Below are 26903 nucleotides of genomic sequence, written 5' to 3'. Positions count from 1 at the left end.
TTGAATAAACACTTTCTTTAAGGATAGCACTTGCAATTCTTTAAAAGCGGCTTCTAAAGAGACACATGCCTTCCTGTTAACATCTGTTATTATGTAAATACCTGGCTTAAAGAACACTTGCCATATTGCGGACAATGTTTTTTATATCTCTCCCCCAAAATACCTGCTTTAATTGTTGCAGACATTTGCTGTTTTCTATATACCTGCCTCAAATGAGACACTTTCCTTAACACCTTCTGTATTATCTTAACATTTTTTTTGTTAATTCTCCGACTATTTGAACAAAACTTGTAATGTTTATTATGGACTCAACTGACTATGCAATAATTTCACTGTAGGTCTTCCCTCAACAGGACACAAGCCGCATAGTTGTAAGTATTCTTATGTTTATGAGCAACTGAAAAGTATTCATTGTTTTACAAACATGAAATTTATTGTGTGAACTGAATTTACATTCATGTTTTAATTTACTTTATCTTGAACATTTATGTGCAGGTGATGTGCTAGTCGAAAGCACTAATTAGTTACCAAGAATAGAATAATCATGACATAAAATCATGAATTAAATAGTGTTGGTTACCCTGGCGAAACAATGCAATATAGTTTATGTACAAATTGTTCTGCTTTTTGTTGACACATGTCTTATTTACATATCTCATTCATATGTGTAAATGAATGCTCAAAGCATACGGGAATATTTAAGGCAACTATTCCTGGACGAGATTTTCCTATTTTTTATTTTCTCTCTTTTTTATTTGAGATAATTTCTTGTGACATCATCCTATTCTAATTAACGCGTTTTTTTCACCACTTGTACAGATTCCAATGCTATAAGCTATAAACATATGATTCTTCAACAACTTTTATGGTTCCCGCACACCTTAATTCTTAGTAGTCGTGGCCGTTTTGTAAAACATAACGAGGCTTCGTGCATTCAATTTTCATCCCATATCTGTAATTTAGCTATCAAACGTTGGCAAACATTTGCTAAGTTCAAGATAACCAGCAGTGGCGGATCTAGCGTAAGTTAAAATAAATTACTGCAGCACATTTTGGCATGTAGTTACATTTCTAAGTACCGTAGAGGTAATCCCATTGGTAAAATTATATTCTTTAGGAATTCATAATCAATAGTATTTTTCTGTAAACTTTGAATTTAAAATTGAGCAGCTATAATTTATTTTGACAAACGCTGGATCCGCTACTGATAACCAGTAGTAAACACGTGTAATTTCTGGCCAAATTTGAATGAACAGTTATGCATATTGCTCTTTTAAAGGATGTTGGTGTTGTTCATGTTCTGTTTTCAAATGAAGAAAGGTTTTTAGCTGCATCCTTGAGGTTTGTACGAGGTCTCGTAGTAATTCGTTCATAAAATAAGTTAGAGCTTGCGGTTTTATTGTCTCTGATTAGTCAAAATTCATTGTCCTGTTACCAAGTTCAGTGAAACACATTAGCTCTTCTTCATTGCACAATATATGGACGTGCAACTTTTTTCTTTACTAACTTTTGTGATAACACTTGTAGTTGTGGTCATGTTGCTGTATGGGAACTCAATTTTGAGAAGAGAGAAAAGTCACAGGTGGAACTATATTGATTGATTATTATAAAAAAGTAAAGCACACACATCTCAATGTACAGGTTAACTTTACTGGGGTTTGGCTGACAGGTTGTAGATAAGTTAAAATGGGCATTCGTGCATCCATATTGAGACCGATAGAGATAGATTATTTGCTGCAGGCATATGGATACGTTATTTGTAGCAGAGGCTAATGTCGACACAGTTCACTCTTTTGAATAGTTATACAATAACTGATGATGCCATATTGAAACGTAATGTGAAAATTCTCTCGTGGGAAAATGCTCAAGATTGTGCGATCTCATTGTTTGAAAAAAAATTGGGGATTATGTTCATTTTGTTGTTCATTTAGTGATGGAATATTCTGCGAGAAACGTTCAGTTTCAAGACATGTTCATGCTCTACACAGTCGCGTCTATTTTAGTATCGCGATGCGTCTATTTTAGTATGAATGGCAACAAGTTACATATTTCAGTTAATTGTCTGCCTTTGTTTTTAGCTCGTCAGAAAAAACGACGAGCACAAGAATGCTACAATAACAAGTCTTTGCTGGCATTCATCTTCTTCTAAGCTGTTTATTGGAGACAATAGAGGATGTGTTTCTAGTGTGGAAATTTACACGACAAAGGTACAATTGCATCACTTATGCACGGATTTAAATTAAAAATTATAAAAGGCGAGCATCTTCATTTTTTCAGTTGCCCATGTTACGTAGACTTTTCTCTTTTACGTACAATGGACTCGTCTCTTAACTATTAACTTAAAAACATTTTAATAAAGTATTAGCTCGTTCTACAAATCTTAACCATTTGCAGAAGTATGAAGGTAACTATCCACCCTATTTCCTAAGTTGTACATAAATTATGTAGATATAGAGAAATTACTTTATTCTACCAAAAAGAGCTTTGTCAAAAAACATAGATACTTCCATTAAACATACCGCAAATTTTCGTGTTGAAGCTTTTTACTAACTTAATGATTTAACAATTATTTCAGAAACCCAGATGAATTATTTCTATAACAATTGCCGCGTTTCGCCATTTTAAGATTTTCTTAACGGTCTGATCAAAAGAGTAGCATTTTTAGTGGAAAAATAAATTTTATAACGCAGCAGAATATGCCATATTTTTATGAAAATTTTCAATTATTCCTACTAAGATTAAGAGAAAGTAAAAAAATTCGCTTGAAATTATTTATGGCTGCGGTGAGTAAAATTTGACATGAAATGTACCATAAAATTTGGCTTGAAATGGGCAATGAAATGTACCTTAAAGTTTACCATGAATTGTACAATGAAATTTAACATGAGATATTTATGGTAAAAGTTATCATGTTATGTACCATGAACTGCAACGCAATTCTTAAATATAACATGAAATGTGCCATACATGAAATTTAATTTAAAATATCCAATTTACGTAATATGCAGTGAAACGTACCATAAAATATGCAAAGCACTACAAACTGCACTGTAATACTTATTTTAAATGCATTCATTCCATCACTATGACCTTAATTGATAATGAATTGTATCATGATATGAGGATGCGATATGAAATGTATAGATTGCTATTTACTTTTTCTCAGGGTCTATTACGTTTTCTTTTGATCATAATATTCGTCAAGTATATTTATTCAGCAAATGTTGACGTGTTCTGTTAAACTAACAAAGTCACGATAAAAATATGTAGCATTAGCTACTAATTTCAAACTCTAATTAACAAATTTTCATGACTTTGACATGCGATAAGTACGTCAAAAATCATTCACTAAACACAAAATATAATAACTTCTTACATAGCCTTACGTACATTTATCAGTATTGAGGCGAACCGCTTCCAGTCTTGATGGGTTTTTTCTCGTTATATCACTTTAAGATACGTCGGGTTCAAACTCTTGTTAAAGAAGGTCCACCTATAGTGCAATTGGTAAGTTAATAGTTTTATGAAAGTATCATCGTTTGTGACTAACTTCATGAATGACATCTGTATTAGTTATGTATCTCGTAAAATTGTCATATTATTGAATGATATGACAACCGTGCAAGAATTTGTTTGAAAACTTGATCAATTGAATCATCTTCATATAGTGGCGAAGAAAGTGTTTATTGCAAATATATTTTTGCTTTGCTTCGAAGGTTCGCTTTGTTTGGCTTTAAGGTTCTGCAAATACGTGTGGAGTTTTACGTAGCTACAACACGTTGCGGCGAATATATGAATAAGTTTTTTCTTTTAACGTTTTGATAAAATATTCGTAGGACTTTGCTGAAGAGAGATTACTCATATCAAACACAAAAAGATGTTCTTATTTTAGTCTCAGTAGGTAAGTAAGAGCTTTCCACTGTGAATTTCGGCAGCATTTTTCGTCTGTGGTCTTATTGCTGGTCACTATATATGTCAATTTATATTTATTATAAATATATTGCTTGAGTAATAAAGCATCCACCATAACGCATAGTGACTGCGTTATTAGCTACATTTCAAGAAGAAAGACCAACACGTGACATTCCGTTATTTGGTAGCATTTGCAAAAAATTTTACAATAAATATAACAAGACCGACGTTTCCATAATTAAAAGTCGGGCATTTACAACATTTATATATAGCTAGTTGGCATATGCAACGTTTCTACAAAGTACGTAGATGTTCGATTTACTTGCAAAAGGTTTGTTATTACATCAATGTGTCAACTCTGTGAATATGTTTTTTTTTCAAGTGACAGTATTATACCAATTGGGACAAAGGAAAGGTTTGTTCAGTTCTATTTACAATATGGCAGTTTTGTCGTATGAACAGACCGGCCTTAATTTTTACAATTTTTTCTCAATAATCGAAGATTTTTTTGGATGTTTTATTTATTGTACTTATTTCCGCAACTTTTGCCGTATTATGTTGTCGCCTTAGTTTAACTGGATTTGAAATTTTGTCTAGTTCAACGCTCTTGAATAGGTTTTTGAGTTTAGCTCATATGTTTTATGAACATGCTGACCATTTTCAATAAAAATTTTTATATAAAGCTTGGGGATGCCAGTCTTTAATTTTCCACTGAACAGTTACTATTAATCTTGTAATTTATTAAGGCGTTTTTAAATATAAAGTAATCACTCTGTTGTCGGTCAAAACTTTGATACATACGTCTATCATAGATAGTAATTTAATATTTCTTTATTTATAATACCCAGAATAATTTGAGCATTTTCATTGGTCGAGAGCTATGATCTATAAGAGGACAGAGCGCGGAATTGACGTCACGAAAAATTTCTTGTTTTGAAATGACAATCGAGCGGCGAATTTATTTCAATATTTACCTGAATTTATCCCTGAATGGGCAAATAAAAAATTAAGAAAACCTAGTTTAAGCATTAGGCGTATTTGAGCAAAAGAAAAAGAAAAAACCCGTTTTGAAACATTGAGTTGTACTTCGTCTCCGATAAGAAAATTTTAACAAATCAGCCATTACTTGTTTATTTTGGTAGCCAATTACATTTTATCACGTGATTAAGCCAGCCAATAGCATTTCTTCAATCCGCATAGATCACGTAAGCGTGATATTTGCAAAATCAAGACTTTTCAATCCTCCGAGTGTTGGGGGACAAAGACAACAACTGTTTGACTGTTTAATTTGGGATTTTTTTGTATTTATTATATAAAACAAATAGATAACATTTAACCGTTGTCTTTACAGTTATAGATACACGGGTTAGACGTCATTTGACTCATCTCGTGGCCACTTTTTTAGTTTTTATCACAAATGACGTCATACCCGTGTATCTATAACTGTATGGACAACGGTTAAATGTTATCTATTTGCTAAATAAACACTAACGCGATGTTAAAATTTATGAAATAATAACGATGTGTTGTAATCATTTTCACCTCATTTTGTAATGCAAATGTTTGTGAAAACAGTTACTGAATCTGTTGACTATTTTTATTAAACAAATATAAAATACAATTATATAAACAAACAAAAATAAAAACAGGTGATTGCATATTCTGAATGGCCGTTTGTTTAATACAAGTTTCTGCTATTTGTCTTGTGTACTCCATCATACTTTTTATTAGTTCTACATAATTTCATTATTTATAGGGATGGCCAGTTTGGAGCATGCTTACTACGGCAAACCGACGGTGAAGTACATGCATTTTGTGCGAGACCTGGGGCGAGAATATGGAAGGTTTGAATATTTTTGTATACATGGCAGAACACAAATTTCATGTTGTTTTTTTCTTGTTATAACCCACAAATATCGACTCCTGCATTGATTACTGTCAGTTCCAATCAATTAACGACCGACTACTCGTTCCAGCTCATCTCGTGATTTGCCTTTGCTTATCGTGGTCACCGTATTTCAAAAATCGAAGCTGACATCAGTCACACTACAAATTTTCATTGTCTCTTGAACTTTCAGGGTATTACGCATCCGTGTATACTATCAGTTTCTTATTGATGCGTTATTTTTTATTTTTGTCAGTTATCAACTGCATTTTTCTGTAAAAATGAGTTTTTCTTCTTGTTTTCTTCTTTTTTTGTTAGTTTTAGTTTACTATCATATATCTTTTTAAGGTTGATGAATCGGGTCAGGTGTTATCCACGCAACAATACAAGAAACTTTTGGCAACATCCAGCTCGTCTTTGGTTGGCCGTGTATCTGGGTGAGAAAACAATAGTTTGATATTTTAATCTACCTATCTAACTGGAAAGCTGTTCGATAAAAGCGTCGAGAATAAACAGAAATCGTCTTTGTTTCGTTTTTTTACTTTTTGAGTATTTGTTTCTTCTTTAACACGCTTTGTTGAAGAAAGTGCTAATGACTTTCCGAAACGATTTTTTACAATCTTATTTTCGTTGTGGCTACTTTAATGCTATAGCTAGAACGGCTGAATATCAACATTTCCTTAGTGGTATGGTATGGTAGTCATAAGTTATCGAGATAAGCGATACCAGTGTTTTTGTAGTGATCATGACTGGTGAAGATGGGCGTTACCAGAATTTATATAGTGGTCATGTGTGGTGGATAGTGGCGATGCTAGAATTTTTTTAGTGGTCGTATTGGAGGAGATGGGAAATGCGAGATTTTCAATAGTGGTAGTGAGTGGTGGAGATGGGTTATACCATCATTTCTATTGTGGCCATGAGTGGTGGAGATGGGCTATTCCATCATTTCTATATTTGTAGCGAGTGGTGGAAATGGGCTATACCAGTGTTTCTATAATGGTCATAAGTGGGGAAGATGGGCTATACCATCATTTCTATAGTGGTCATGAGTGGTGGAAATGGGCAATACCAGTGTTTCTATATTGGTCATGAGTGGAAAGATGGGCGATAACATCGTTTATTTAGTAGTCATCGGTGATAGATAAAATCGATGCCAGCATTTCTTTTGTGGTCATATTTGTGGGGAGATACCAGCATTGATATAATCGTTATGAGTGGTGAAAATAAGAAAAGCCAGCTTTTCTATAGTGATGATGAGTGGTAGAGATAACACAGTTTCATACACATTATGTTTATTATAATTACGTATTGTTAACTTTATTTAGAGACGAGAAACCTGTTTCTGAACGATGCGACGTAAACAACTTTCCAAAACTCCTCATTATCAGGTTTTTTATTTGTAATTTTTTATTGCAGCATTATCGGTCGAATTGTCTAAGATGTAGAAACTATTGGGCGCCAAGAGTGCGATAGATTCCTGTGATATATATACGTAGTTTATTTTTGTATTAGGAAGTCTTAGTAAAAGAATTGTCGGTTGATATGCTGGAAGATTCTTTGCGTTTTTTATCTTCGTATATTTATGTTCACAAATAAGCAAATTAAAGTATTTGTGTTTTACGAGTTAGTTGAAGAAAGGAAACATAAAGCTGATTATGCTTGCAGTGGCTTTTTCATTGCGTCTCGCCTGACAACAGTTTTTGGGACGAAAATAGTTTCTTACCATATATATGTACATTTCACTCTTTCTTGTTTACCTGTTTTGCATGATACAACTAGCTACATAATGTAGTTTTCACATAAAGTAAATGGTTTGAACCCGGGAGTATCGTTACACGTTTGTAAATGTAGATCGTCCAGGTTGGTATAGTCCTGAGAAGGACTGTTTTTGTTGTTGTCGAAACGTCAGTCAACAACAACAAAAACAGTCCTTCTCAGGACTATACCAACCTGGACGATCTACATTTACAAACATGTCATTAGTTTTCACATGTCATAAAAATAATTGAGCTACAATAAACTACGTTTCTTCGTCTCAGTATGATTTCTCGCTACCGTGCTGATATGTAAGCATGCTTGTTGTTATCTTAACTTAACGAAAAACGTGTTTGCTTTTTATCATTAAAAAGCTACGGAGGACCTCTTTTATACTTAAGTCAAATTAACGTCAACGGAAAAATTAGTTTCCGCACATTTGTTGTCTATTTGATGGTATATTCTTTGTATATGATGATACACGCTCTTCTTTTACAGAGATGATTATCTTTTGACGTGGACGAAGGATAGGATTATTATCGTTGACCCTAAAAAAGGAGAACTGGTGCTATGGAATAATCAGCTATTTGGTAAAGGCGAAAGCTTTATTTTCCCAATGAGTAGCTTTTTGTTAGGTATCATGTTTCGATCTAGCCTCAAGGGCGTTTATGTGGAAAGGTGCAATTTGTTTTTGCAAAGTTTTGTTGAGCAGTTAAATGCAAAAAATTATGATACCCATTAATTTTATAACACATTGATTCAAAGTAGTTCGCGTTTTTAGTTTTCTAAGATATGCCATGAATATAGTACATACATTATATACATATTATATGAAAAGAAACACGTCGATTTTGGATAAAGTCCGAGAGCGTCGTTGTTGTTAAATCTAATAAATTAAGTCGATCAACGGGCAAACATATTTTTTTAAAGTTACCAAAAATACGTTTCGTTAGAAGACTATTCATCGAAGGCATAAGTACTATTCATATATTGTTTCTCATATTGCATTTTACGTACATGATATTTTTGCAGATATTGAGGATGTATGCTGCAACCGTCAATATATTTTCATTTTTCAAACCGGAGGATTTGTTACTCGTTTCTCCCTTATCCCACCAAAAGAATGCGTTGCCAAACTGTTTGTTATGGGAAGCTGGATGCAGTGTTCAAAGGTTTTGTGTTGTTTCTTTCTTACAGAAATGAATTGTACTCATTAATGTCTAACATATCACAAATCAACATAAAATAACATAAAATAACATAACATAACATAACATAACTTAGTAAAGCCTAAAATATTATTATTTTACAGAATATATAATCTAAAGTAAAGTAATGTGGGTGTATTTTAGGTTCTCTTGTCGTGTAAGACGCAAATAATTCCTATGTCAGCACGTGATCATGTGCCAGAATATGTTGTCAGACGTGTGAAAGAAATTATAAATAACGATCTTCTTCATGAGGTGATCTAATTACTCTCTCTCGTAATCAACAAAGAGTTTACTCTCATTCAATGTAAAGCGAATTTAAAACGAGAAGAAATCTTTTCGTCCACTCGTATATATCTAGCTACATATCCGAAAGCCAAGCATACAGTCTGAAATCATGCATTTCATAGTTTCTCTTAAACTCGTCCTCCTTTCGCTTTCTTTTCATTATTCTAGAAAAAGAATTTATATACCATAGTTCACTTTTCTACTTATCGTCAGTAAAAAATAAATCGTAATTGTTTTTTATTTCGTTGTTTACATTCGACTGTATATGAGTTTTGGCCCGTGGTCTATTACGGAAAATAATGGACCAGGAAAAATGTTTACGAGCAATCAAAGCGCGCTATTTTGCCGGAAGTGACGCTTGCCATATATCAATATTACTTAAAAACATTAGTGTAACGCAATACTTGCCATCTCCTTGACATAACGTTCTCCATTATTTCAGCAAATCGTTCGTGATCTGACGGATCTTGAAAACGATTTAGAGAAACTTCCCAGCAGTCATGAAAACGATGTTTTCGAAAGCATGCCAGCGTCGTCCATTGATGACTCAGAAACACGCAGTTTTTCTAGCGATTTTACAAGCAACACAGACTTGGACAGTTTGATAACTATGGACTCTGGTTTGGAAAATTTAGACGAGGCAAAAGATACCGAGCAAAAAGTGCGACTTTCAAAGCTAAAGAACTCTTTGAAAGATAAGTTGAAAGAGTTCTCTTTGGACAACATGCTGTTAGCTGGAGCACAAGCTGCTGGCCAATTGAGTTTTTCAAATGCATTTGCTTTCAGTGGTGCTGCTGGTGGAAATGTAAAGGTAGGAACAATCTACATATGTACCATCTGTGGTGGATCTACGATGGATTAAAATAAGTACAGCTGCTCTTTCTTGCATATATTTAAATTTAAAACGTCTTACAAGCAAGTTCATTGGTAACTTTCTAACACCAATGGTGTTGTTTTGAAGATATTTTGAATTTAAATTTGAGTATGTATCATTTATTTTTATTGATGGTGAATCTGCTACTGAATACTTTTGCTCTTCATTTTGCGCTACATACCCCGCATGGGAAGATGACGATTAAGACATATTTAAATGCGGTTGAGCATGGAATCCAGGATTGGTCACGCTGTGGTCAATGTTTCTTGCTCTTGCTGAAGCGAAGCTGATGCGAATTAAGTCAGTCTGCCTTGTCACTTACATTGTACTTTTCATCAAATCTAAGAAACAAAAAACTTCATTAACTGCAATTTACAAACGAGTGATCGACGCATATTCTTCATAATCAAGGTTAAAAATTTTACAGTCCGACAATGTACACTTATGCATAAGAAGTCACCGATGTACTTATATCGAATCTAAACTTTAGCCCTTTCCACAATGTTGGGATACAATCGATACAAGTCGAGAGACAAGTGGTTACGATTCACCTGCTGAGAGTAACGTATTACAAGAATCCATCACTGTTAAGGACATCTCGACACATGTCGATGTTTTAGCTGGATATGACTCAGAAGAGAGGTAAGGAGTTAGAGTCAGTTTATCTACTAGATTGCTTTTTCAATTATGAAATTCTGCATGAAAGTAAACAGGAAATCGGGATTTATTTAATTATTTGGTGACGTGTGTCTGTTGTACTTTTCCAATTAAAATTAGCACACCGAAAACCAGGAAACGTATCAGTGATGTCAGTATTTTCAAAATCATTTCATGTTAAAAATGATTAAAATTTGGTCATTGCAAAATCACCTTGCTCATTTTGACCATCCTCTAGAAAATCAAATAACCCTTGTTGCTGTATAATTGATTTACACTTGTGTTAAGTCAGAAGTTTATTCAATTGCATACGAGTTATTGGTAATTAAACTATCCAGGTTGCTCTGTGTATTCACTTAATGAAAATAATTCTTCATGTTTCTCAAAAAATTTTCTCTTAAACTAAATAACTTTTCTAGTCTTGCTCTTTAAGATAAATTGTGATGCTTTTATCTTGCTATAATTAGGTTGCTGTCGATTGGTACGATTATCATTTGTTGATATTTTACATCTTTAGACCTTACTCTTAACGAGCTGTTCATATAAGTCTAGTTTGCTGGTTTATAGTAAGACGTGAAATTATTTTGAAGTGTGGTAATTCTTAAATTGGTGCTTGCGAAAAAGCTTTTCCACTTTGAATGTATTTTTATGTCTCATGTCCAATGAAATATGCCCAAGTACAAGTACAAAATACTGGATCGCTTTTATTCTCAAAAATGTTTTAACACTTTGTTGATCTGGGGCTCGTGTCATGTAATTTTTTAATAGCCAAAAAATGCACCAAATTGAACAGAACACATTTAAGACAAAAGTTAAGTTTGTTAGCAGTGTTGTTAATTATTCTGAAATTTTCTAGCAAGGAGCCAATAGTTGTGCGTGATAAGAAAAAAAAGAAAGTCAAGATAAATACTGTTGGTAAGTGATTTATATGGCCCCAATATAAATTCAAATGTAGCCTGCATTGCTCTTTGTGCAAACTTTGCAGTTAATGTCCTTGCGTATGAATAAGTTGCATATATATCCTTTTAGATTTCTGAAGATTTAAATTATACAAATGAACTGAAATTCAATTCGATGTGAAAAATTCAATTAGAAATCTCCTGAATAATTTTACAACTGCATGGTGTCATTTATTGACAAGATTAATGGTTATAGTCCAGTAGATTTATGGTTGAACCTTGAACTAATTCCCACAAAAGCTCACTCTTCAAAAATATCTTTCCTTTCATGTACAGAACAACATATTAAAAGTCCCACATGATCTGAGGCCGGCAACTTCGTAAAATAATGTTTTCTGTGAAATTATGACATGAAAACGAGGCTATAAACAAGAATTACAAAATAACACTGCTTTGACCTAACGAATATCATATTTGATTATATAAATCTGCAGCGTGGCTATTAAAAATCATGTTAAGTCTTCAACGACCGAAAAAAAGGAATCCTTTAGGTTACATAGTAATACAAGAGTGTCACTAAATTTACATATGGTTGATATAGTGTACTTTGATTTACAAAGACATTTCTGTCATTTCATACTTTTGTTAATCATCTTCAACATCAACACCACTGTTAGTGCAACCAGTACCTCTACATTGACCACATGCCATTGTGCAGTGAAGTCCATTTTTACGACAGGTACATCTTGCAGTTGAACAATTTGTGGTACAGTTGCATCGTATCATATTAAGCAAGTTTTCAGGAGCTGCTGGAAGATCAGTTGTTCTCGGTACGATAACATAACCACACATTTTCCAACCAAATGCATCAATCAACAATCCTCCGTCTTGACTCTGCCATTGCTTAACTTGAAGAAAGACTGTCAATGAATGATACTTGGCTGCACTAGATGTTGGGGGAAGACTTTTGGGCTCTACCATTCGGCCTTTAGTGCACACCTTCTCGTAGTACTTCCTGTGGCGCAAACTGTCTAGAGTCTCGCCTTTTTTTCCTCCATACATGCAGACCAAGGCATTTTCACCACTCTGGATAACCGTATTCATGCTGACGTTTGAAACTTCAAATGCTGATGCTTGTTCACGGAAATAGTTTGAATCTGTGAATTTCTTAAGAGGTGCCGATTTTCCAAGGCCAAAGGGCCGGGATGTCGTGTCACAACCAGCAATAGCATGAAGAAACAAAATTTTTTTACACAGAGATTCACCCAGCTCTGATCTCACTATTCTCATGTTCCATACTCTTTCCGTTCTACGTTTAGTTGTTTTCTTTGGTTCTGGACGAAAATAAAGACCACATCCCTCATCCACTTTGACGTAATAGCACATTAAAACAAGAAGATCTGTTTCATCTCCAACAAGAACGGTAGGATATTTCATGGCACTTGAAACAGCTGACTTTACTATGAGAAGATCAGCGTCGCCATCGGCTTGGAGTGTAGTACAGCCATTCAAATCCAGATAATTTCGAAGAGTAGTTATAAGTCGTTTCTTATTGTGTATATTAGCAAGGAATACATCTCTTTTCATTGTTATCTTCATGTCAGCTTCGAATGACACTGTTGCCCCAACCTTTCCGGATGATCTTCGTTGTTGCGCCATGTTCTTAGTAGATGGGTTATCATAACCGTCAAAACAATACAACTTCCTGCCCCATATTTCTGTTTTACATAGTGGCAGTACTTCTGGCACAATTCTTGAAAGGTTGCTTTCTTTGGCCATGGTACGCGATGAAGAAGAGCTCCTCCATCAATGACGAATTTGGTTTCGCCGACCGGGCCGGCCTTAGCATCAGGTGACAGCATTTCCCACAATGTGTCTGCAAGATTAGACTTCTGAGGCTTTCGCAACGTTAGCGGGGAATCGAACAAGGCTGCTGGATAACTACAAAGCTCGTATTGAAATACTTCTTCTAAATCATCAACGATATTACATGCAAAGACTAACCTCTGAAACAGAAGCTGTGGATCGTCATGTACTTTTACTCCGTTTATCTTTACTGATGAGCCTGCAGCAAGAGTAATGGCCTGATCTTTACGTGTAAATGTGTAGTCGCATACTTTTGTACCAGCCATCTTTGACAATATGTTTTCTCCTTTACTTCGAGATTCATCAACATCAACGGAATCATCTGCGTTTACACCTGTCATTATATCCTTGAGAACTGATTCTTGAATAAATGATTCTTTTCTTCTGATGCAAGCGTTTTAAGTATGAGCATGGTATCATCCATATCTCTTTTCTGTCGACTTTGGGACATATCTTTGTTTTGTTCGCTGTGTTCACAAATGAGGTCTTGCATAGCTGAGCTAAGCTGGGCACATGCTGGAGTAGACAATACCCACACGACACGTTGCCGTTCGGTCATTCCACTTCCGCGGGTCAGGCCACCTGTGGTTTTAACAGTTCTCATAAGAACTTGTTCTATAATTAAATCAGTGGACAGGCCAGCCCAGTAACGTTCACTCCTTCTGACAACATGGAAACCATCTGAAAATGACTTGTAGACTTCAGGAAACTCATATTTAAGATTCATCATAGATTGTAAATAGAGGGTAGAACTTTCTGTGTAAAGGTTGTGGCCAGATGCAGCAAAGTATGGTAACATTCTTGATAGGACTTGCAGGTGCATCTCCCAATTTCCAGTTCGTTCAGCTTTAATAAATCCACGCACAATGTCAATCATCTCTTGATATTGTAGCCAGAGAGTGGCGGTTCGACTTTTGGCTTTCAGCTCTCTTCGCCTGTTGCTAACCTTTCCCTCGATTTCTTTCAGCTTATTTGAAGCAGCCACTTCTTGAGCTGTTTTTCTTTTCTCGATCAAGTCTTTGTAAAGGTCTTGGCATTGATTCAAGAAGTTCTTGTTTTCATCAATTTGATTGTCTTAAGGCACTCCTTGGAAAGCAAAAAAAAATGGCATGTTGGTATTATTTGTTAGTAAGGGTTATTAACCCTTCTTTGGTGCTATAGTATTACCTTCCAAGCGCTGAATTTCATTGGACGTGTCTTGTGTTGAGATGATGTCATCTACGATTTCTGTGTTTGTCGCATCTATAAGATATGTCAACTTCGTATGAATCCATGCCTTATTAATCTAGCTTTGATTCAAGACGATGGTCAACATGTGGACATGGAACATACATGACTGGAATGTACAGAAATACACGCATCAAGTCTGATCCAATTTATCTAATAGAACAAGTAGACTGTTATGATGCTCCTGCATATCTATATTCCTCTTCAAAAGATCGCGATTGTTATCATCATGATTGGGGGGTGGAATTCGACAGGAAGGGTTGGGTGTATTGTAATAATGGTTACTACATGGCTGGGCTCTACAGATCATCTGGAAATACATTGTCCAATATTGAAAAAGCTTTATGCTGTCGGCCTAAAACGCAAGTAAAGCAGTGGGGACACTGCCAGCAAAAGGACGTCGGACGATCATTTGACAGTAGAAGATGGAGTCGTTGTCCATCAAATTATTACATGACTAGCTTGTATAGAAATAAATGTAACAATTTGTTCTGCCTTGAAAACTACTACTGCTGTAAAATGGGAAAATACATTGGCCCAACGCTGGTAGTAAGATTGAAAGATGGAACTTAAAAAATGCTCCATAAATCCAATGACAAATCAATGACAGCCAGAACTGAACTGAACTTTGTGAGTGAAGGGTTCTTGGTACGGGATGACGCTCTTCCTTCTGACGTAGCGATTTAGAAATATATGATGGATTTGTGTATCGTTTCCCACATGCTATGTGAACGCTGTCACCTTCACGGACGTCAACTGTATCGCCTCTTTCTTTACTAGCTCGGTTTATACCATCTATCCCTTTAGATGTTAGAGCCACCCCGTTGTTCACAATTGATTCTTTACATATTGCACAGTACTGACGCAGAATTTGATCCATCCTATAATGAGTCACAAGCAAAATAGTGTTCGACAACACAAAAAAGCCTGGTTTTATTTACTGGTTTATGCGATATTTTACAGCCCTAATGTATCTATGGCTTTGAACGCGGTATTATAATGCAAACATTGTATTTGGTAATTAGGTCGCTAATTATAGCCCCCTCTTGTTAGTTTTAACTTAAATTATTGTGACCCACAATATTGACGTATTCATTCATGGTAAAATGTAATAGCAATTAAATAATACATTCATTAACTCATTGTCTTCAAGTTATCTATTTTGCTTACCTTGAGGAGAACAAACAAACGTCACATTTTGATGCCAATAATGAGCCAAAGCTTCAATTTGAAGTATTGAAAGGAAGTCACATTAAATATAATAAATATCCATCTAAACACGTGCAAAATATACGTAAACAAACGTACTTCAAACACGCGTTTGTCTAAAAAACTACCAAGTCAGCGAAAATTAGTACCCAAAACAGCAAGATCAGCATTTTTGACGTAAATAAAGGACAAAATATTAATTAATTTACAAAATATCATTATCCACTTGTTTTTAATCTATAATATTTATATTTGTGCTTTACTAAGTGTTCTAAAAGAATAAAATCTAAAACATTAATTTTTGAGCCTCGTTTCCATGTCGCTCAGATTTTCAATCCAAATGCCTCAAATAAAACGTAATTTACACGATGTTGCCGTGCTAGGATTTTGTGGGACTTTCGATATGTTGTAAAGGGATATCAAATATACCAAAATCAGTTGGAATTTCTTTTGTGGAAATTTGTTCAAGCTTAGAGTGTTTTTGGTCGTAGATTGACTGGACTATTAACCTTTACAGTCTTCAGAAAGCTATTCTTATCGATGTTTGCCTGGCTTTTTTACTAATGGATACAAAAATATCACATTGTGAGGGTTGGTTTTACAGTCTTTCTGCAAAGGAGCATACTGACATAAACGATTTCTGTCAAAATCAGGGTCTCTCGGGGGCTTGAACTTATTATAATTTTGTTATGTAGTGAAATGAACCATCGCTGAAAAAACATTATTTTAGCTGGTCGTTAAATGTATGACTCTTTAATTCTTTTTCTAAGATATCACAAGTCCATTGCAACCCAAAGATTTGATTAGAATTGAAAAGCCAAGTAAGTACAAATCATTTTTCCTTCTTTGATTATTTTTCTGGCCAACTTAAATAACTACGGTTACTATAAATAACGTAAGCATTTTTAACGTAAGCCATGATTAAGTTCGGCTTATGCCTACGAATAGCGAGTGCTTCTTTGAATAGAAGGTTTGAAGGACGAATGCTTGGCCTTGTCTATGATATGAATGTTGTTAAAAGTAAGAGTATTAAGTCAAATTGTGCGGTATTAGGTTCGTCCACGTTAAGTTAAAGAGATTAGTCACATGGTTAAATCGTTCGCAGCTGTTGGTGTGTTTGTAGATTTCTGATTTGTTGTTGCTTACTTGGCGTTGCCTTTTTTATTTATTTCATTGAGACACTCAGTGGTTCCAGAAAACATTTATGACTAAACCGTACAATCAGTGAGTTTGCAAGCTTTTAAACGATGTTGCTACTCCAAGCTCAATATGTGATCAATGCGTACCTAAAAATGCAACTGGGCGGTGTTAGTCAGTTTGATTTACGGTTTTCGCCATCATGTCAAAGTAAAAGGTCTTTCCTTAAAATATTTGGTACATCAGTAAAAACATGACATTCAATATATTACACACCTAAATGCAATAAGCTGTATATGTGGGTGTCTTAGGTTGGGCACACCCAAATACGAAAAATTATGAGTGTCTAGACACCGAGATACCCACAGCTTCTCAAGCCCTTGCGTACTATGTCTTGTGCACTATTTATCAAATGGAATTTTGGTTTACGGCTGAGTGATTACAAACCTTTGTGATGTTATAGTTTTGTTTTGTATATTTAGACTTCAAATGTCTGTTGAGTGATTACATGATTTAGTTTTGTGTAACTACGTACGACGTTTTAATTTGGAACCATTCTTTGTTTCAAAAGATCCAAATATTCCAGAAGATCCTCAAAATGATTCCTTGTTGGGGAAGGCAACTGACAGGAAGGTAAGAGACTTCATGTCTTTTTATAGACTAACTATTCAAAAATCCGGTCAAACGGAATGTTTCCAAACACTCGAAAATGCTGCTCGAGTTTTATAAGAAAAGCGGTGCCAAACGCTTCCTTGTGCTTTTCTTAGCTCTTGCTTAGTTCCCGCGTGTTTTCATCCGGCCATTTAAACACAGTAACAGTTTAGTAAATATTGAATACAATAGCGAGGTGAAGACTGCCTTAATGATCATCTGTCTTAAGACTTTGATGACTAAAAGATAGGAAAAGTTCGTTTGTATCTGAGTTTGTAATGTGCATACTTGACGTGGCGAAAAAAGATTGAGAAGATGTAACGTACTGTAGCTATGTCCAGTGGCGTAGCCAGCCAGTCTTTTTTCTTCCTCTATGCAAATATTTTTGTGTTCACCGAACCGTGGAAGCAATATGTTTCTAAAACGTTAATAGTGATAATCTTTCAAAATTTGCATAGCGGTGGTAAATCTGCAGACTTGCTGCGCCACTGGCTATGTTCATTTTCTACCAAAAATGTTTTCAAATTGTGATATGGAAAGAGTCAGAGCAGGAATCCCATGAAACAGTGACATAAAGATACAAAAATTTATATTTTTCAAATATCTGTCCTTAGCATGCTTTCACTTATCAGATATCATTTTTGAATGTCCAAATATAGAAGATAGGTTTAGCGAGAAAGAAACTTTGCCTTTTATATAATACCTTTATTAAAACAGCAGAGCTGTGTTGTGTTTAAGTAAAAGTATTAACATTGTATATCCTTTCTTAATGGCAAATGCATGGATTTGGTTAAAATCATTAAATATGATTTATATATTTCACTAAAATCCTCATAATAGTGGAACTTGAAAATGGGTGAGAAGTGGGTTTGTTTAAACAACGCTCCAAATTTGCGCACACCACGTCTGAAACGTGTTGCACGAGCTCATACATGACTTGTAGATTTATGTGATTTAGGTCTCAGTGGCGTCACACGAAAGTTTCGATTCGAGTCCCACGTCTTTCATGGACAATTCACCTGTGCAGGATAATAGGGAAAGTGTTCGCTCTCGTTCGACCAATGCGAAACAAGATGTTGTACAAAAGGCGCGACAGTTTTTGAAAAAGCTCACGCCCGAGGAAAAGGCAACGGCGGGTAACGAAGTAAGAAAGGGGTTGAATGGTAAAGGTGGTGTATCGAAGGGGATATATGCTCACATTACATCACCTCTTGAAGTAAAATCATTGATCATTATTTCACGAGAAACAAGGTAAACGTTTTGTTTTTGTTTTGATTGTGATTAATTACCATGCTTAAAACTTCGAGATAACTCATGATGGGATTGATTTCAATCTAACGTCATTCAACGCCGTGTTTCAAAGTGTTATTTTTCTTACTAGAATCAAATCATAAGCCCGTTGAATGTTTCTAGATTGTACGCAATCACTGTCTACTGGACCACAACATTATACAATAACTATCTAGCTGAATAGTGATATTTTTACTCCTCAACTATGAAAGAGTGACAAGATAGTAAAGTTTCATGCTTGTTTAAAAGAAAGACTCGTTCTTTGCAGTATTGTGAATTTGTTTGGTTTTTTTTGTTGTTCTTGACTGTTGACTTATATTTAATCGTATCTTTTGTCAACGATCTGCATGCTTTGGCAACCTTGTTAAATGTAGTCAGTAGAAATTGAAAAAAGGTGTTTTCTTCTCTTGTAAATGAAAAATTGTCATGTATTCTAAAGTTTTACTGTCAAAACTTCAGATTGCTATTTGAAATGTACTTTAAAACTTGAATGAAACAAAATCAGTGGTGCGCGGTTTGGCAAAGTCATCTGTCAACTAATATATAGATACAGACATTTTTATTGTTTTTGTTTGAGCAATTCATTTCAATTCTCGCAGACAAAAAATTCGTGAAAGGGGAGTACTCTATGATCCAAAAGCTTTGCGAACATTACTTAACGAGTGGATTGTGTACCTTGAGAAGGCAAACAATGCGATTCGCCTGTTATACCCAAAGAACAAAGATAGTAAAGAATATTATAAAACCGACGTCGGAAATATTATCTCCACTGTGATGAAAGTGCATTTGGTGAAATTTTTGGATCACAACACAACCACGATCGTTGCTGAACTTGTAACGTTGTGTTATAAGTTGAATATTTTTTCATCACCTTCTGAGGATGAGCTTGATGCAAGCGATGAAGTGAATGTGACTAATCCGTCTTCTTGTGATACTTGTGAAAAGAGTTATAAAGGGTTTTTCTTCGATTCTACACGGGAAAATGAAGAAGAACCTTCTGCCTCTGTGGTAAAAGCCGACCTTGAAAAAACAAGATTTGTTTGCTCCAATTTCACACTGTTGAATTACCAAAAGTTAAAGGATGGTTTGATTGCTAATTGTCTAAACCATCGTGAACTAATGAACAATCTGCTAAGATGTATCGATGGTAAGCAAACAAAGAATACGTTTTTAGCTTGAAACAGTCATTTTCTATTCTGTTGATACAACTCAACACATAAATGTATCTTGAAGTTTACCTTTTACGCCACACGTTATCTTTTGGAACTTGCTTTGAATGACATTGAATTCAAACCAACCGTTTGGTATTCCATAAAAAACCACGCATATATACCATACAAAAAATTTTGAATGAATATAATTATGAATTTCATTTATGAATTAAAGCAAAGTGGAAAATTTTCTTAATCATATGGCAAAGGTATTGTTGGATTCAGTATTGAGCAAGTTAAATTATACCAGCTCAGACGTAACTTTAAATTATTTTTGCTACGAATATTCAAGCAATAAAATGTTTACAACTTGAATCGCTCTAAAAAATACAGTTGCAGAAAAAAATACTGCTCTTGCGTGAATTATAGCAAAGCGTATCTGTGTTTAGTAGGCTTTTCAATATTTTTAGATTTCATCGAAAGAGACACCGTTGATGCAGCTATAGACGCTGGAGACAGTAAACAGGCGTTGCAATTGATGAAAGATAGGGCTGAAAATTTTCAGAAAAGGCTTCTCAGACATATTTTTAGGTAAGCACTTGTTTGACATTTCGAAAGGCATGGAACCAGAAAACAAGCATGCTCATTTTAGTCATTTCTTGTGGATCCAAGTATTGATTGTAAACACCCAAAAATCACATTGCTTAAATATCGTAATATGTATTGACTTAAAGGTATATTACTTAAGGTATATAGCCCATATAAGCTCATCACACGTACTCGTAATGTAGACAACCCAAGCACGTGAAAATTAAAGCCACTATTACTGTAGCCAATCCAAGAGCGTGGCACGTCTCAAAATACTGATAGCGTAAACAATCCAAACACCAGAGGATATTTTATCAGAATTTTTGTTTACAATTATATTTTTTGTGTCGTGTCTTTCAATTTACAGGTTGCATTATTTGGTTCCGAGAGATGTTGCAAAACTTTGCGGTGAAATTTATCCGTTCATTCATCCTTGGGAGGCTGTTCTAATGTTTTTATCGACTGCAACCAACGTACACAATACCTGCAGTGATTTTCTCATGTACATCACACATCTCTTGCAGAACCATGGAAAGAAAAATGAAAATAAGTAAGACCTGTTTCGTTTGTTATCACATATGCATTCATTTACAAAAAAAAACTTTAAAACTTTGTGGAAGTTGTTAGTAGACGTGGTTAGTAAAGTCCTGAGAATAATTTTAAGCAGTTGTAGTAATATTACCACCGTTAAGGAGGCCAAAACGTGTCTGTACCGATCCTTTTGTACAAACTTTTTAGACGTTGTGCAAATCGATTGTTTGCTTATAAATATATTAAGTTAGCTTTGGGCAAAGTACTTGTTGAAATTCTTCACATTTTTGCCAAAGAGTTCGATTGAATTTGCAAAAAAAGCAAGCAATCAAAAATTTTTGCAGTTTACCTAATCTGATTTAGGAGATAGTCTGTTTAGTACTTAGAATTAAATTGGGAAGGCATTCAAAGACATCTTCACTTAAACAATTACGGGAAAAGTTGTGTCAATTGAAGGTGTTATTTCTATGTCATAAAGTGCATTCTATATCTTCTAACGCAAAAAATTAAAAAGATACCACGAATTTTTTATCAGTAGCTATTACATTTTTAATGTTATATTGCATGAAGAATCAAAAGTTTGATAAATGTTGAAGAAGATCGTTTTATACATTGCGTAAAAATAACTTGAAATTCCTGAAACACTTATATCGAATGTTTATTCTTATATAGAATGAGTGTCATAAAAGACCTCCGATGCCCTGAAAAATTTCTCATCATAGTTTACCGTGCGTCTCTGATACTTGATGATTTAAATGACTCTGATATACGATGTCAATGTGGCTTGCCAAGGTAGTTAATTTCCATCTGCAAAGGAGCGATTGATCAATAAAGTCTACATGTTTGTAAATGTATTTCGTCCGGGCTATTAGACTCCTGAGAAGGACTGTTGTTGTTGTTGCTTACTGATGTTTCGACAACCTTGGCGGTAGTCATCTTCAGAGTCAAATGAGGAATAAACGTCTGGTTAGCCGTATTTGTCTGCATCTACAAACATGTAACGATGCGCCCGGGTTCAAACCATTTGTTCCGAATTGTTCAAGAACACCAAACTCCCGTTGTTATGACAAATATATATTAAACAAAAGACATTATACAAAAAAACGCTCTTCACTTTTTTCATCTGGAGGTTCACTTCATGCCTTGTTGTTATCCCTGTTTCCCGCGCTTATGCATATAACCTGCAATCAGGCATAACTTAATCATCACACCATTTACTTTATTACAATAAAGTTTACTTGTTAAAATTCTTTGGGCACAAAGACTGATTTTTTTTACAAATTGATTTTTGTAGTTCAGATGTGTTACCATATGGAGAGCCATTCTTTCTTTTACTAATTGGCTACTTGTCTAACTATAGTTTTCTTGTTCGTCAACAGACCTGGCTCTCATCGAACATCGTTCCAATATGAAGAGCTCATGGTCGATGTTATTCAAGTAATGAAATCAAGCAACGATTACGAGTCCTTAAAGAAATTATTCAACATATCCTATTGTCATGGGTAAGTATTCCATTCAATGGATTGATGTTAACTAGAGTGAGGGTAGAAAAGTTTCCCAGAAACCCCTCCCCCTCTCCTCCGACGCTAAGTCGTTTGAAAGATCCACGAGCGAAGGTTGCCCGCTTTGTTCTGTTATCGTAATTTTTTGTGTTCCTTTGCTGAGAAAACAATACATTTCTAATGAAAAAAATAATGTTGTAAAATTTTACATGCAAGACATATACTTGCGGTCTAGTTACGCCACTGCCAAGAGCAGATGTTATATAACTGTATGGGTTTGTTACAGCTGCAATCAAAGAAAATACATTTAGCTTGTAACGTGATCTATAAACTATAATTCATTAAAAATATGTAACTTTAATTCGTGAAAATTCAACCAAAAATCAGTGTCCATGTGATTTGTTCAGGTACTGGACTCTTTAGCTTTTCCTTAATTTCCTAAACTATTATGGAATTAAAGTTGAAAACGTCTGGTATAATAATGTACTCTATGCGAGAGTGACAATTTTCTTTAATGCGCCCATTCTCAATTCTCAATTGTTTTACAGTCAATTTTTTTCAGAAAAGAAAATTTTGATATCATTCAATCTACTATCATTCAGTTTACTTTATCCAAATTATTTTTAAAACTGATTTTTTTTGTTAAAAAACAGCGTTGCTTCAATATCAGTTTATTTAACATTACCACTTTCGTCAAAGTTTTTTCTACACTTCAAGTACGTCTTACCACGTCATGTTACGTTATTTCTTGTTATGCCTATCACCTCGCGTCCATCACAGAATGGCTAAAAAAATTTTGTGTTTTCGAATTGTATTTTGTTTGTTAATTATCAAGCCTTGTCAACAATCATCTACTACACGAAAGAAACGAAAAAATCAGAGATTTTTAATTGCCTCATGATCATTTTAGGTATTGGTTAGGATGTATACAAATTCTTGTGATGCTGGAGTATCGCAAAGAAGCGATAAAACTTGCTCTTCAACTTCGAGATATTTCTTTGTTCAATGTTTCTCAAATGTGGGGTAAGTAAAGTTGAGAGTACATGTTAATTACCATTCACCTCAAGTACAAGCATGATTGTTTTATTATGTTCTGCCTTTGATAAGCTATAGAGTTGGGAAGGTGTTTGGTAGTAAGAAAATGAGATCCTATCCTGTAATATGAGTTGTGTGCAGAATGCTTTACCACCCACAAGTATCCGCCTAGTAGGAATAGGCTTTCCCATTGTTTCAAGCAAATAATAGAATTTTTTTCTCCTAACAGATTTATCATTTCTTCAACATATTGTTTGTCGTTCTCCAAAAAATACGGCCAGTTTTTGCAATCTTTGTCAGTGACGCACTCAAATGTGATTCATTACTGTGATCAGTTATTTTCAGCACAAAAAAACGAATTTAAAAATCCTGAAACACGAGCAAAGTACTCAAAGATATTGCAATGCTGTATTCCTCAGCTTTTCGTGAAATATGCCGTCACTGTTGCATGAATGTATTCAATGGCTTCGTCTTTAGTTTTGTTTTGCTTGAAAATCAATCGGTATTGACTCAGTAAGAGATTTTCTATTTATATTCGTGCAATGATAAAAACTCGCAGTCTGGCTACGCAACTGGATGAAAACAAGTGTGAACGTCATTTGACTTGTAGAGTCATTTTTGCGTGAAAATTTAAAAATTTGGGTAATCATTACGTCACCTCTACGATCATTCATATATTTCATGCTTTATACGTAGATATAGTATGTATTTCATCACTTTTCTTTTTATTTTCACGTCGTGTTTAGGTACGATGATTTCCATTTCGCGTAAAGAAAAGTTTTACGGATGGGGTCAGAATATGAATTTCATAAAATTAGGTTTTCAATCGACGTTGTTTTTTCTTATTTTAATGAAGGGTGTCTTCCTCGTTCATTTGACGAGTGGCGATATGGTTTACAGTACTTGATAACGATACATTTTCGTTGTGGAATTATTGATGAGGAAAGTGATTTTGTGTCAGATGCTGTTTATAAAAGTGCACTCAAAGCTACTGACGGGGATCGACTGAAATTTGTGGAGTCGAATCATGTGGGAGAGATTGAAAAGCACGTATGTATAAAAGGAACAACATTGTCAAGTTTCACAGATCTCCATGGTGACTTGAAAAATTACTTGTTTACCATGCTACGACTGATCGGACCTCAACAAGCTCTGAGAATTGTTTTGGACACGCAGCTTCAGAAGATTTTCATTCCTGAAGAATTTTACTACAAATGTATTCTGTGTTTCCAGTTACAAAATTGCATGGGGGCGGATTTAAGTGTAAATTAAAGGCTACGAGGGGGGGGGGAGGTAGCATTGACAGAAAGAAAGATTAAACACGGCAAACGCTAAAGTATTCGACCTTTGTCAAAAATAATACCTTTATTTGTTTCCAGAATGTCTGTTTGCACATATAGGTATAGATAGAGGTTGCCCCTTTTGTGTATGGTAAATCTTAGTGTCATCCTGGCCCAGTAATCTCTAGCTTTCATGTTTGACTTACTAAATTGGAATTATCAATGCCCCCCGCCTAAAACTTTGAAAAATATGGCAACTGCATCTCCACTGTGTTGTTGTAAACCTACTTTGTTCATATTTTAAGAAAAAAAAGGCAATTTAACACCTTTCGTAAACGGAATCGAGATATATTGCATTACATTGCAATTGTGGATCTGAGTAACCACTATGTTTCCCAGGCCTTAGCTATTGAAACATGTTAGGTCGAATGAATTTTTAAATAACGTCTGATGCTAGACATCGTCTAAAAATTGTTTATGGTACAAGAAACAAAAAAATGTCTTATCAAAAATCTTGTTCAGTCCATGCTCTTGATACCCCACAAACAGTAGAGCACTAAAGCGTCTCATGATGGGTGATTTGGTCTTTGGAAGATTTTCACTATTTGATTGAGTATGCCAGTAACAAGCTTCAGCCTATCACATCACCAAGCTAGATAGTGCGCAAAAATAGTAACCTCTCTCATTATAGAACTCTTAAAAGCTTTACTGCATTTATACTTTATTATTCAAAAAAAAACAGTGTACATAAATTTTTGTTAACTAACACAATCTTATAACAACTTAAAGCACTTTAAAAAAAACACCGTGGATTAAGAGTTAACTATTAGAGTTACTGATGCTGAAAATACCTAACAACTCGAAGGTTGTTGGTGCAACGTCAATAGGTCGAATCGATTGTGCACGTGGATGTTTTTAGAGACGTATTTACGTATTGTCTCTCTTCTTCAACTGGAATCATATTTCCATCATTAATAAAAGGTTAAAACAATTCGGTGGTTTAGGATGGTTTTGCTATCTTGTATTTAACGCCTTCGAAATTTTTGTGACACACGTCATGATGTTCAGCTTTGCGAGTCATATTTTATTCAGTAACAAAGGCAAAGTACTAAAAAGTTTGGGTGGGGAAAAATTGTTGGGGTTTTCAGCGTTTAAAGAATGGTTTTGTTATCATTGCTTGAACTTTATACAGTTTTTAGCTAGTCACAACACGATGATGGCATGTTCCCAGTTGCAATCAGTTCATAACTTGCATTTAAGTGCGGCTGACTTTTTAGTCAGTAATTAGCGGGTAAAAAGTTTGGGTGGTTCGATGGGTTGTTTTGTTATTTCGGGTTAAATGCTTTCTGAATATTATGGAGACACACATGATGTTAAGCGTTGCCAATAGTCCATGTGTTTGCAACCTTGAGTGTATGCTTGGGTCGTATTATTCTTCGTAATGAAGGAATTGTTATCGTTGCGCATGAATGCATGCGACATTTTAAAGTGAAACGATGGAATTAGTTCGTTTTCATCAAGCATTTTGTTCTGAATTTTTCTTGCTACGTACGTTGTTTTGTGTGTTTTACAGACATTAACCCCCGACTTTATCACAAGAACCGGAAATAATATGTGACAATTTTTCGCTTCTTAGAATGTGTTGTATTTGCGACGACTTAGAATTAAACACTAAATATATTTGTCAAAGTTCTGGTGGAGTACTTAACGTAAAAGAAAGCTTATTTAGTTTGAAAATAATCTAGTTGTGGTCCAAAGCCATCATCAGAGAATATACATAATATTGTGTATGATCTAGTTTTAGACTTCTAGTTTTAGTAATCCAGCACTACCACTGATGACGGGCATAAACGAGACCGAAGGTCGAGGGTTTCACATGCTCAAGAGTTCTCACAAACGTCTCCGAGGTTTGCATAAGCCAGTGCAAACACGAAAAACATCTTTTATTAGTTTTTTAA

The 26903-nt window shown here is 34.8% G+C and overlaps 1 protein-coding gene across 2 annotated transcripts in view; it reads left to right on the top strand.

Moving 5' to 3' along the window:
* The window catches only part of LOC124455499, a 28138-nt gene extending 2202 nt beyond the window's left edge, over positions 1-25936 (top strand). The window contains exons 3-29 of one of the 2 annotated variants that reach the window (XM_047006130.1): positions 339-371; positions 964-1022; positions 1280-1341; positions 1528-1582; positions 2079-2207; positions 3457-3507; positions 3837-3901; positions 4295-4327; positions 5669-5756; positions 6146-6234; positions 7123-7185; positions 8051-8142; positions 8585-8724; positions 8905-9015; positions 9491-9859; positions 10413-10564; positions 11436-11494; positions 16551-16601; positions 17489-17550; positions 18527-18819; positions 19458-20005; positions 20480-20600; positions 20965-21147; positions 21801-21920; positions 22508-22630; positions 23541-23653; positions 24522-25936. In XM_047006130.1, coding sequence (XP_046862086.1) covers positions 339-371; positions 964-1022; positions 1280-1341; positions 1528-1582; positions 2079-2207; positions 3457-3507; positions 3837-3901; positions 4295-4327; positions 5669-5756; positions 6146-6234; positions 7123-7185; positions 8051-8142; positions 8585-8724; positions 8905-9015; positions 9491-9859; positions 10413-10564; positions 11436-11494; positions 16551-16601; positions 17489-17550; positions 18527-18819; positions 19458-20005; positions 20480-20600; positions 20965-21147; positions 21801-21920; positions 22508-22630; positions 23541-23653; positions 24522-24937 — 3680 coding nt within the window. In that variant the 3' untranslated portion in view covers positions 24938-25936. The remainder of the gene's footprint in view (positions 1-338; positions 372-963; positions 1023-1279; positions 1342-1527; positions 1583-2078; positions 2208-3456; positions 3508-3836; positions 3902-4294; positions 4328-5668; positions 5757-6145; positions 6235-7122; positions 7186-8050; positions 8143-8584; positions 8725-8904; positions 9016-9490; positions 9860-10412; positions 10565-11435; positions 11495-16550; positions 16602-17488; positions 17551-18526; positions 18820-19457; positions 20006-20479; positions 20601-20964; positions 21148-21800; positions 21921-22507; positions 22631-23540; positions 23654-24521) is intronic. The other variant, XM_047006129.1, reaches the window with a different exon arrangement.
* The last annotated feature ends 967 nt before the right edge of the window (positions 25937-26903 follow it).

This window comes from Xenia sp. Carnegie-2017, unplaced genomic scaffold (genome assembly GCF_021976095.1).
Source record: "Xenia sp. Carnegie-2017 unplaced genomic scaffold, XeniaSp_v1 HiC_scaffold_4, whole genome shotgun sequence".
In the NCBI taxonomy this organism is placed as follows: Eukaryota; Metazoa; Cnidaria; class Anthozoa; order Malacalcyonacea; family Xeniidae; genus Xenia; species Xenia sp. Carnegie-2017.
The sequence above is the reverse complement of the archived record's forward strand: the minus strand, read 5'-3'. Positions and strand labels throughout refer to the sequence as shown.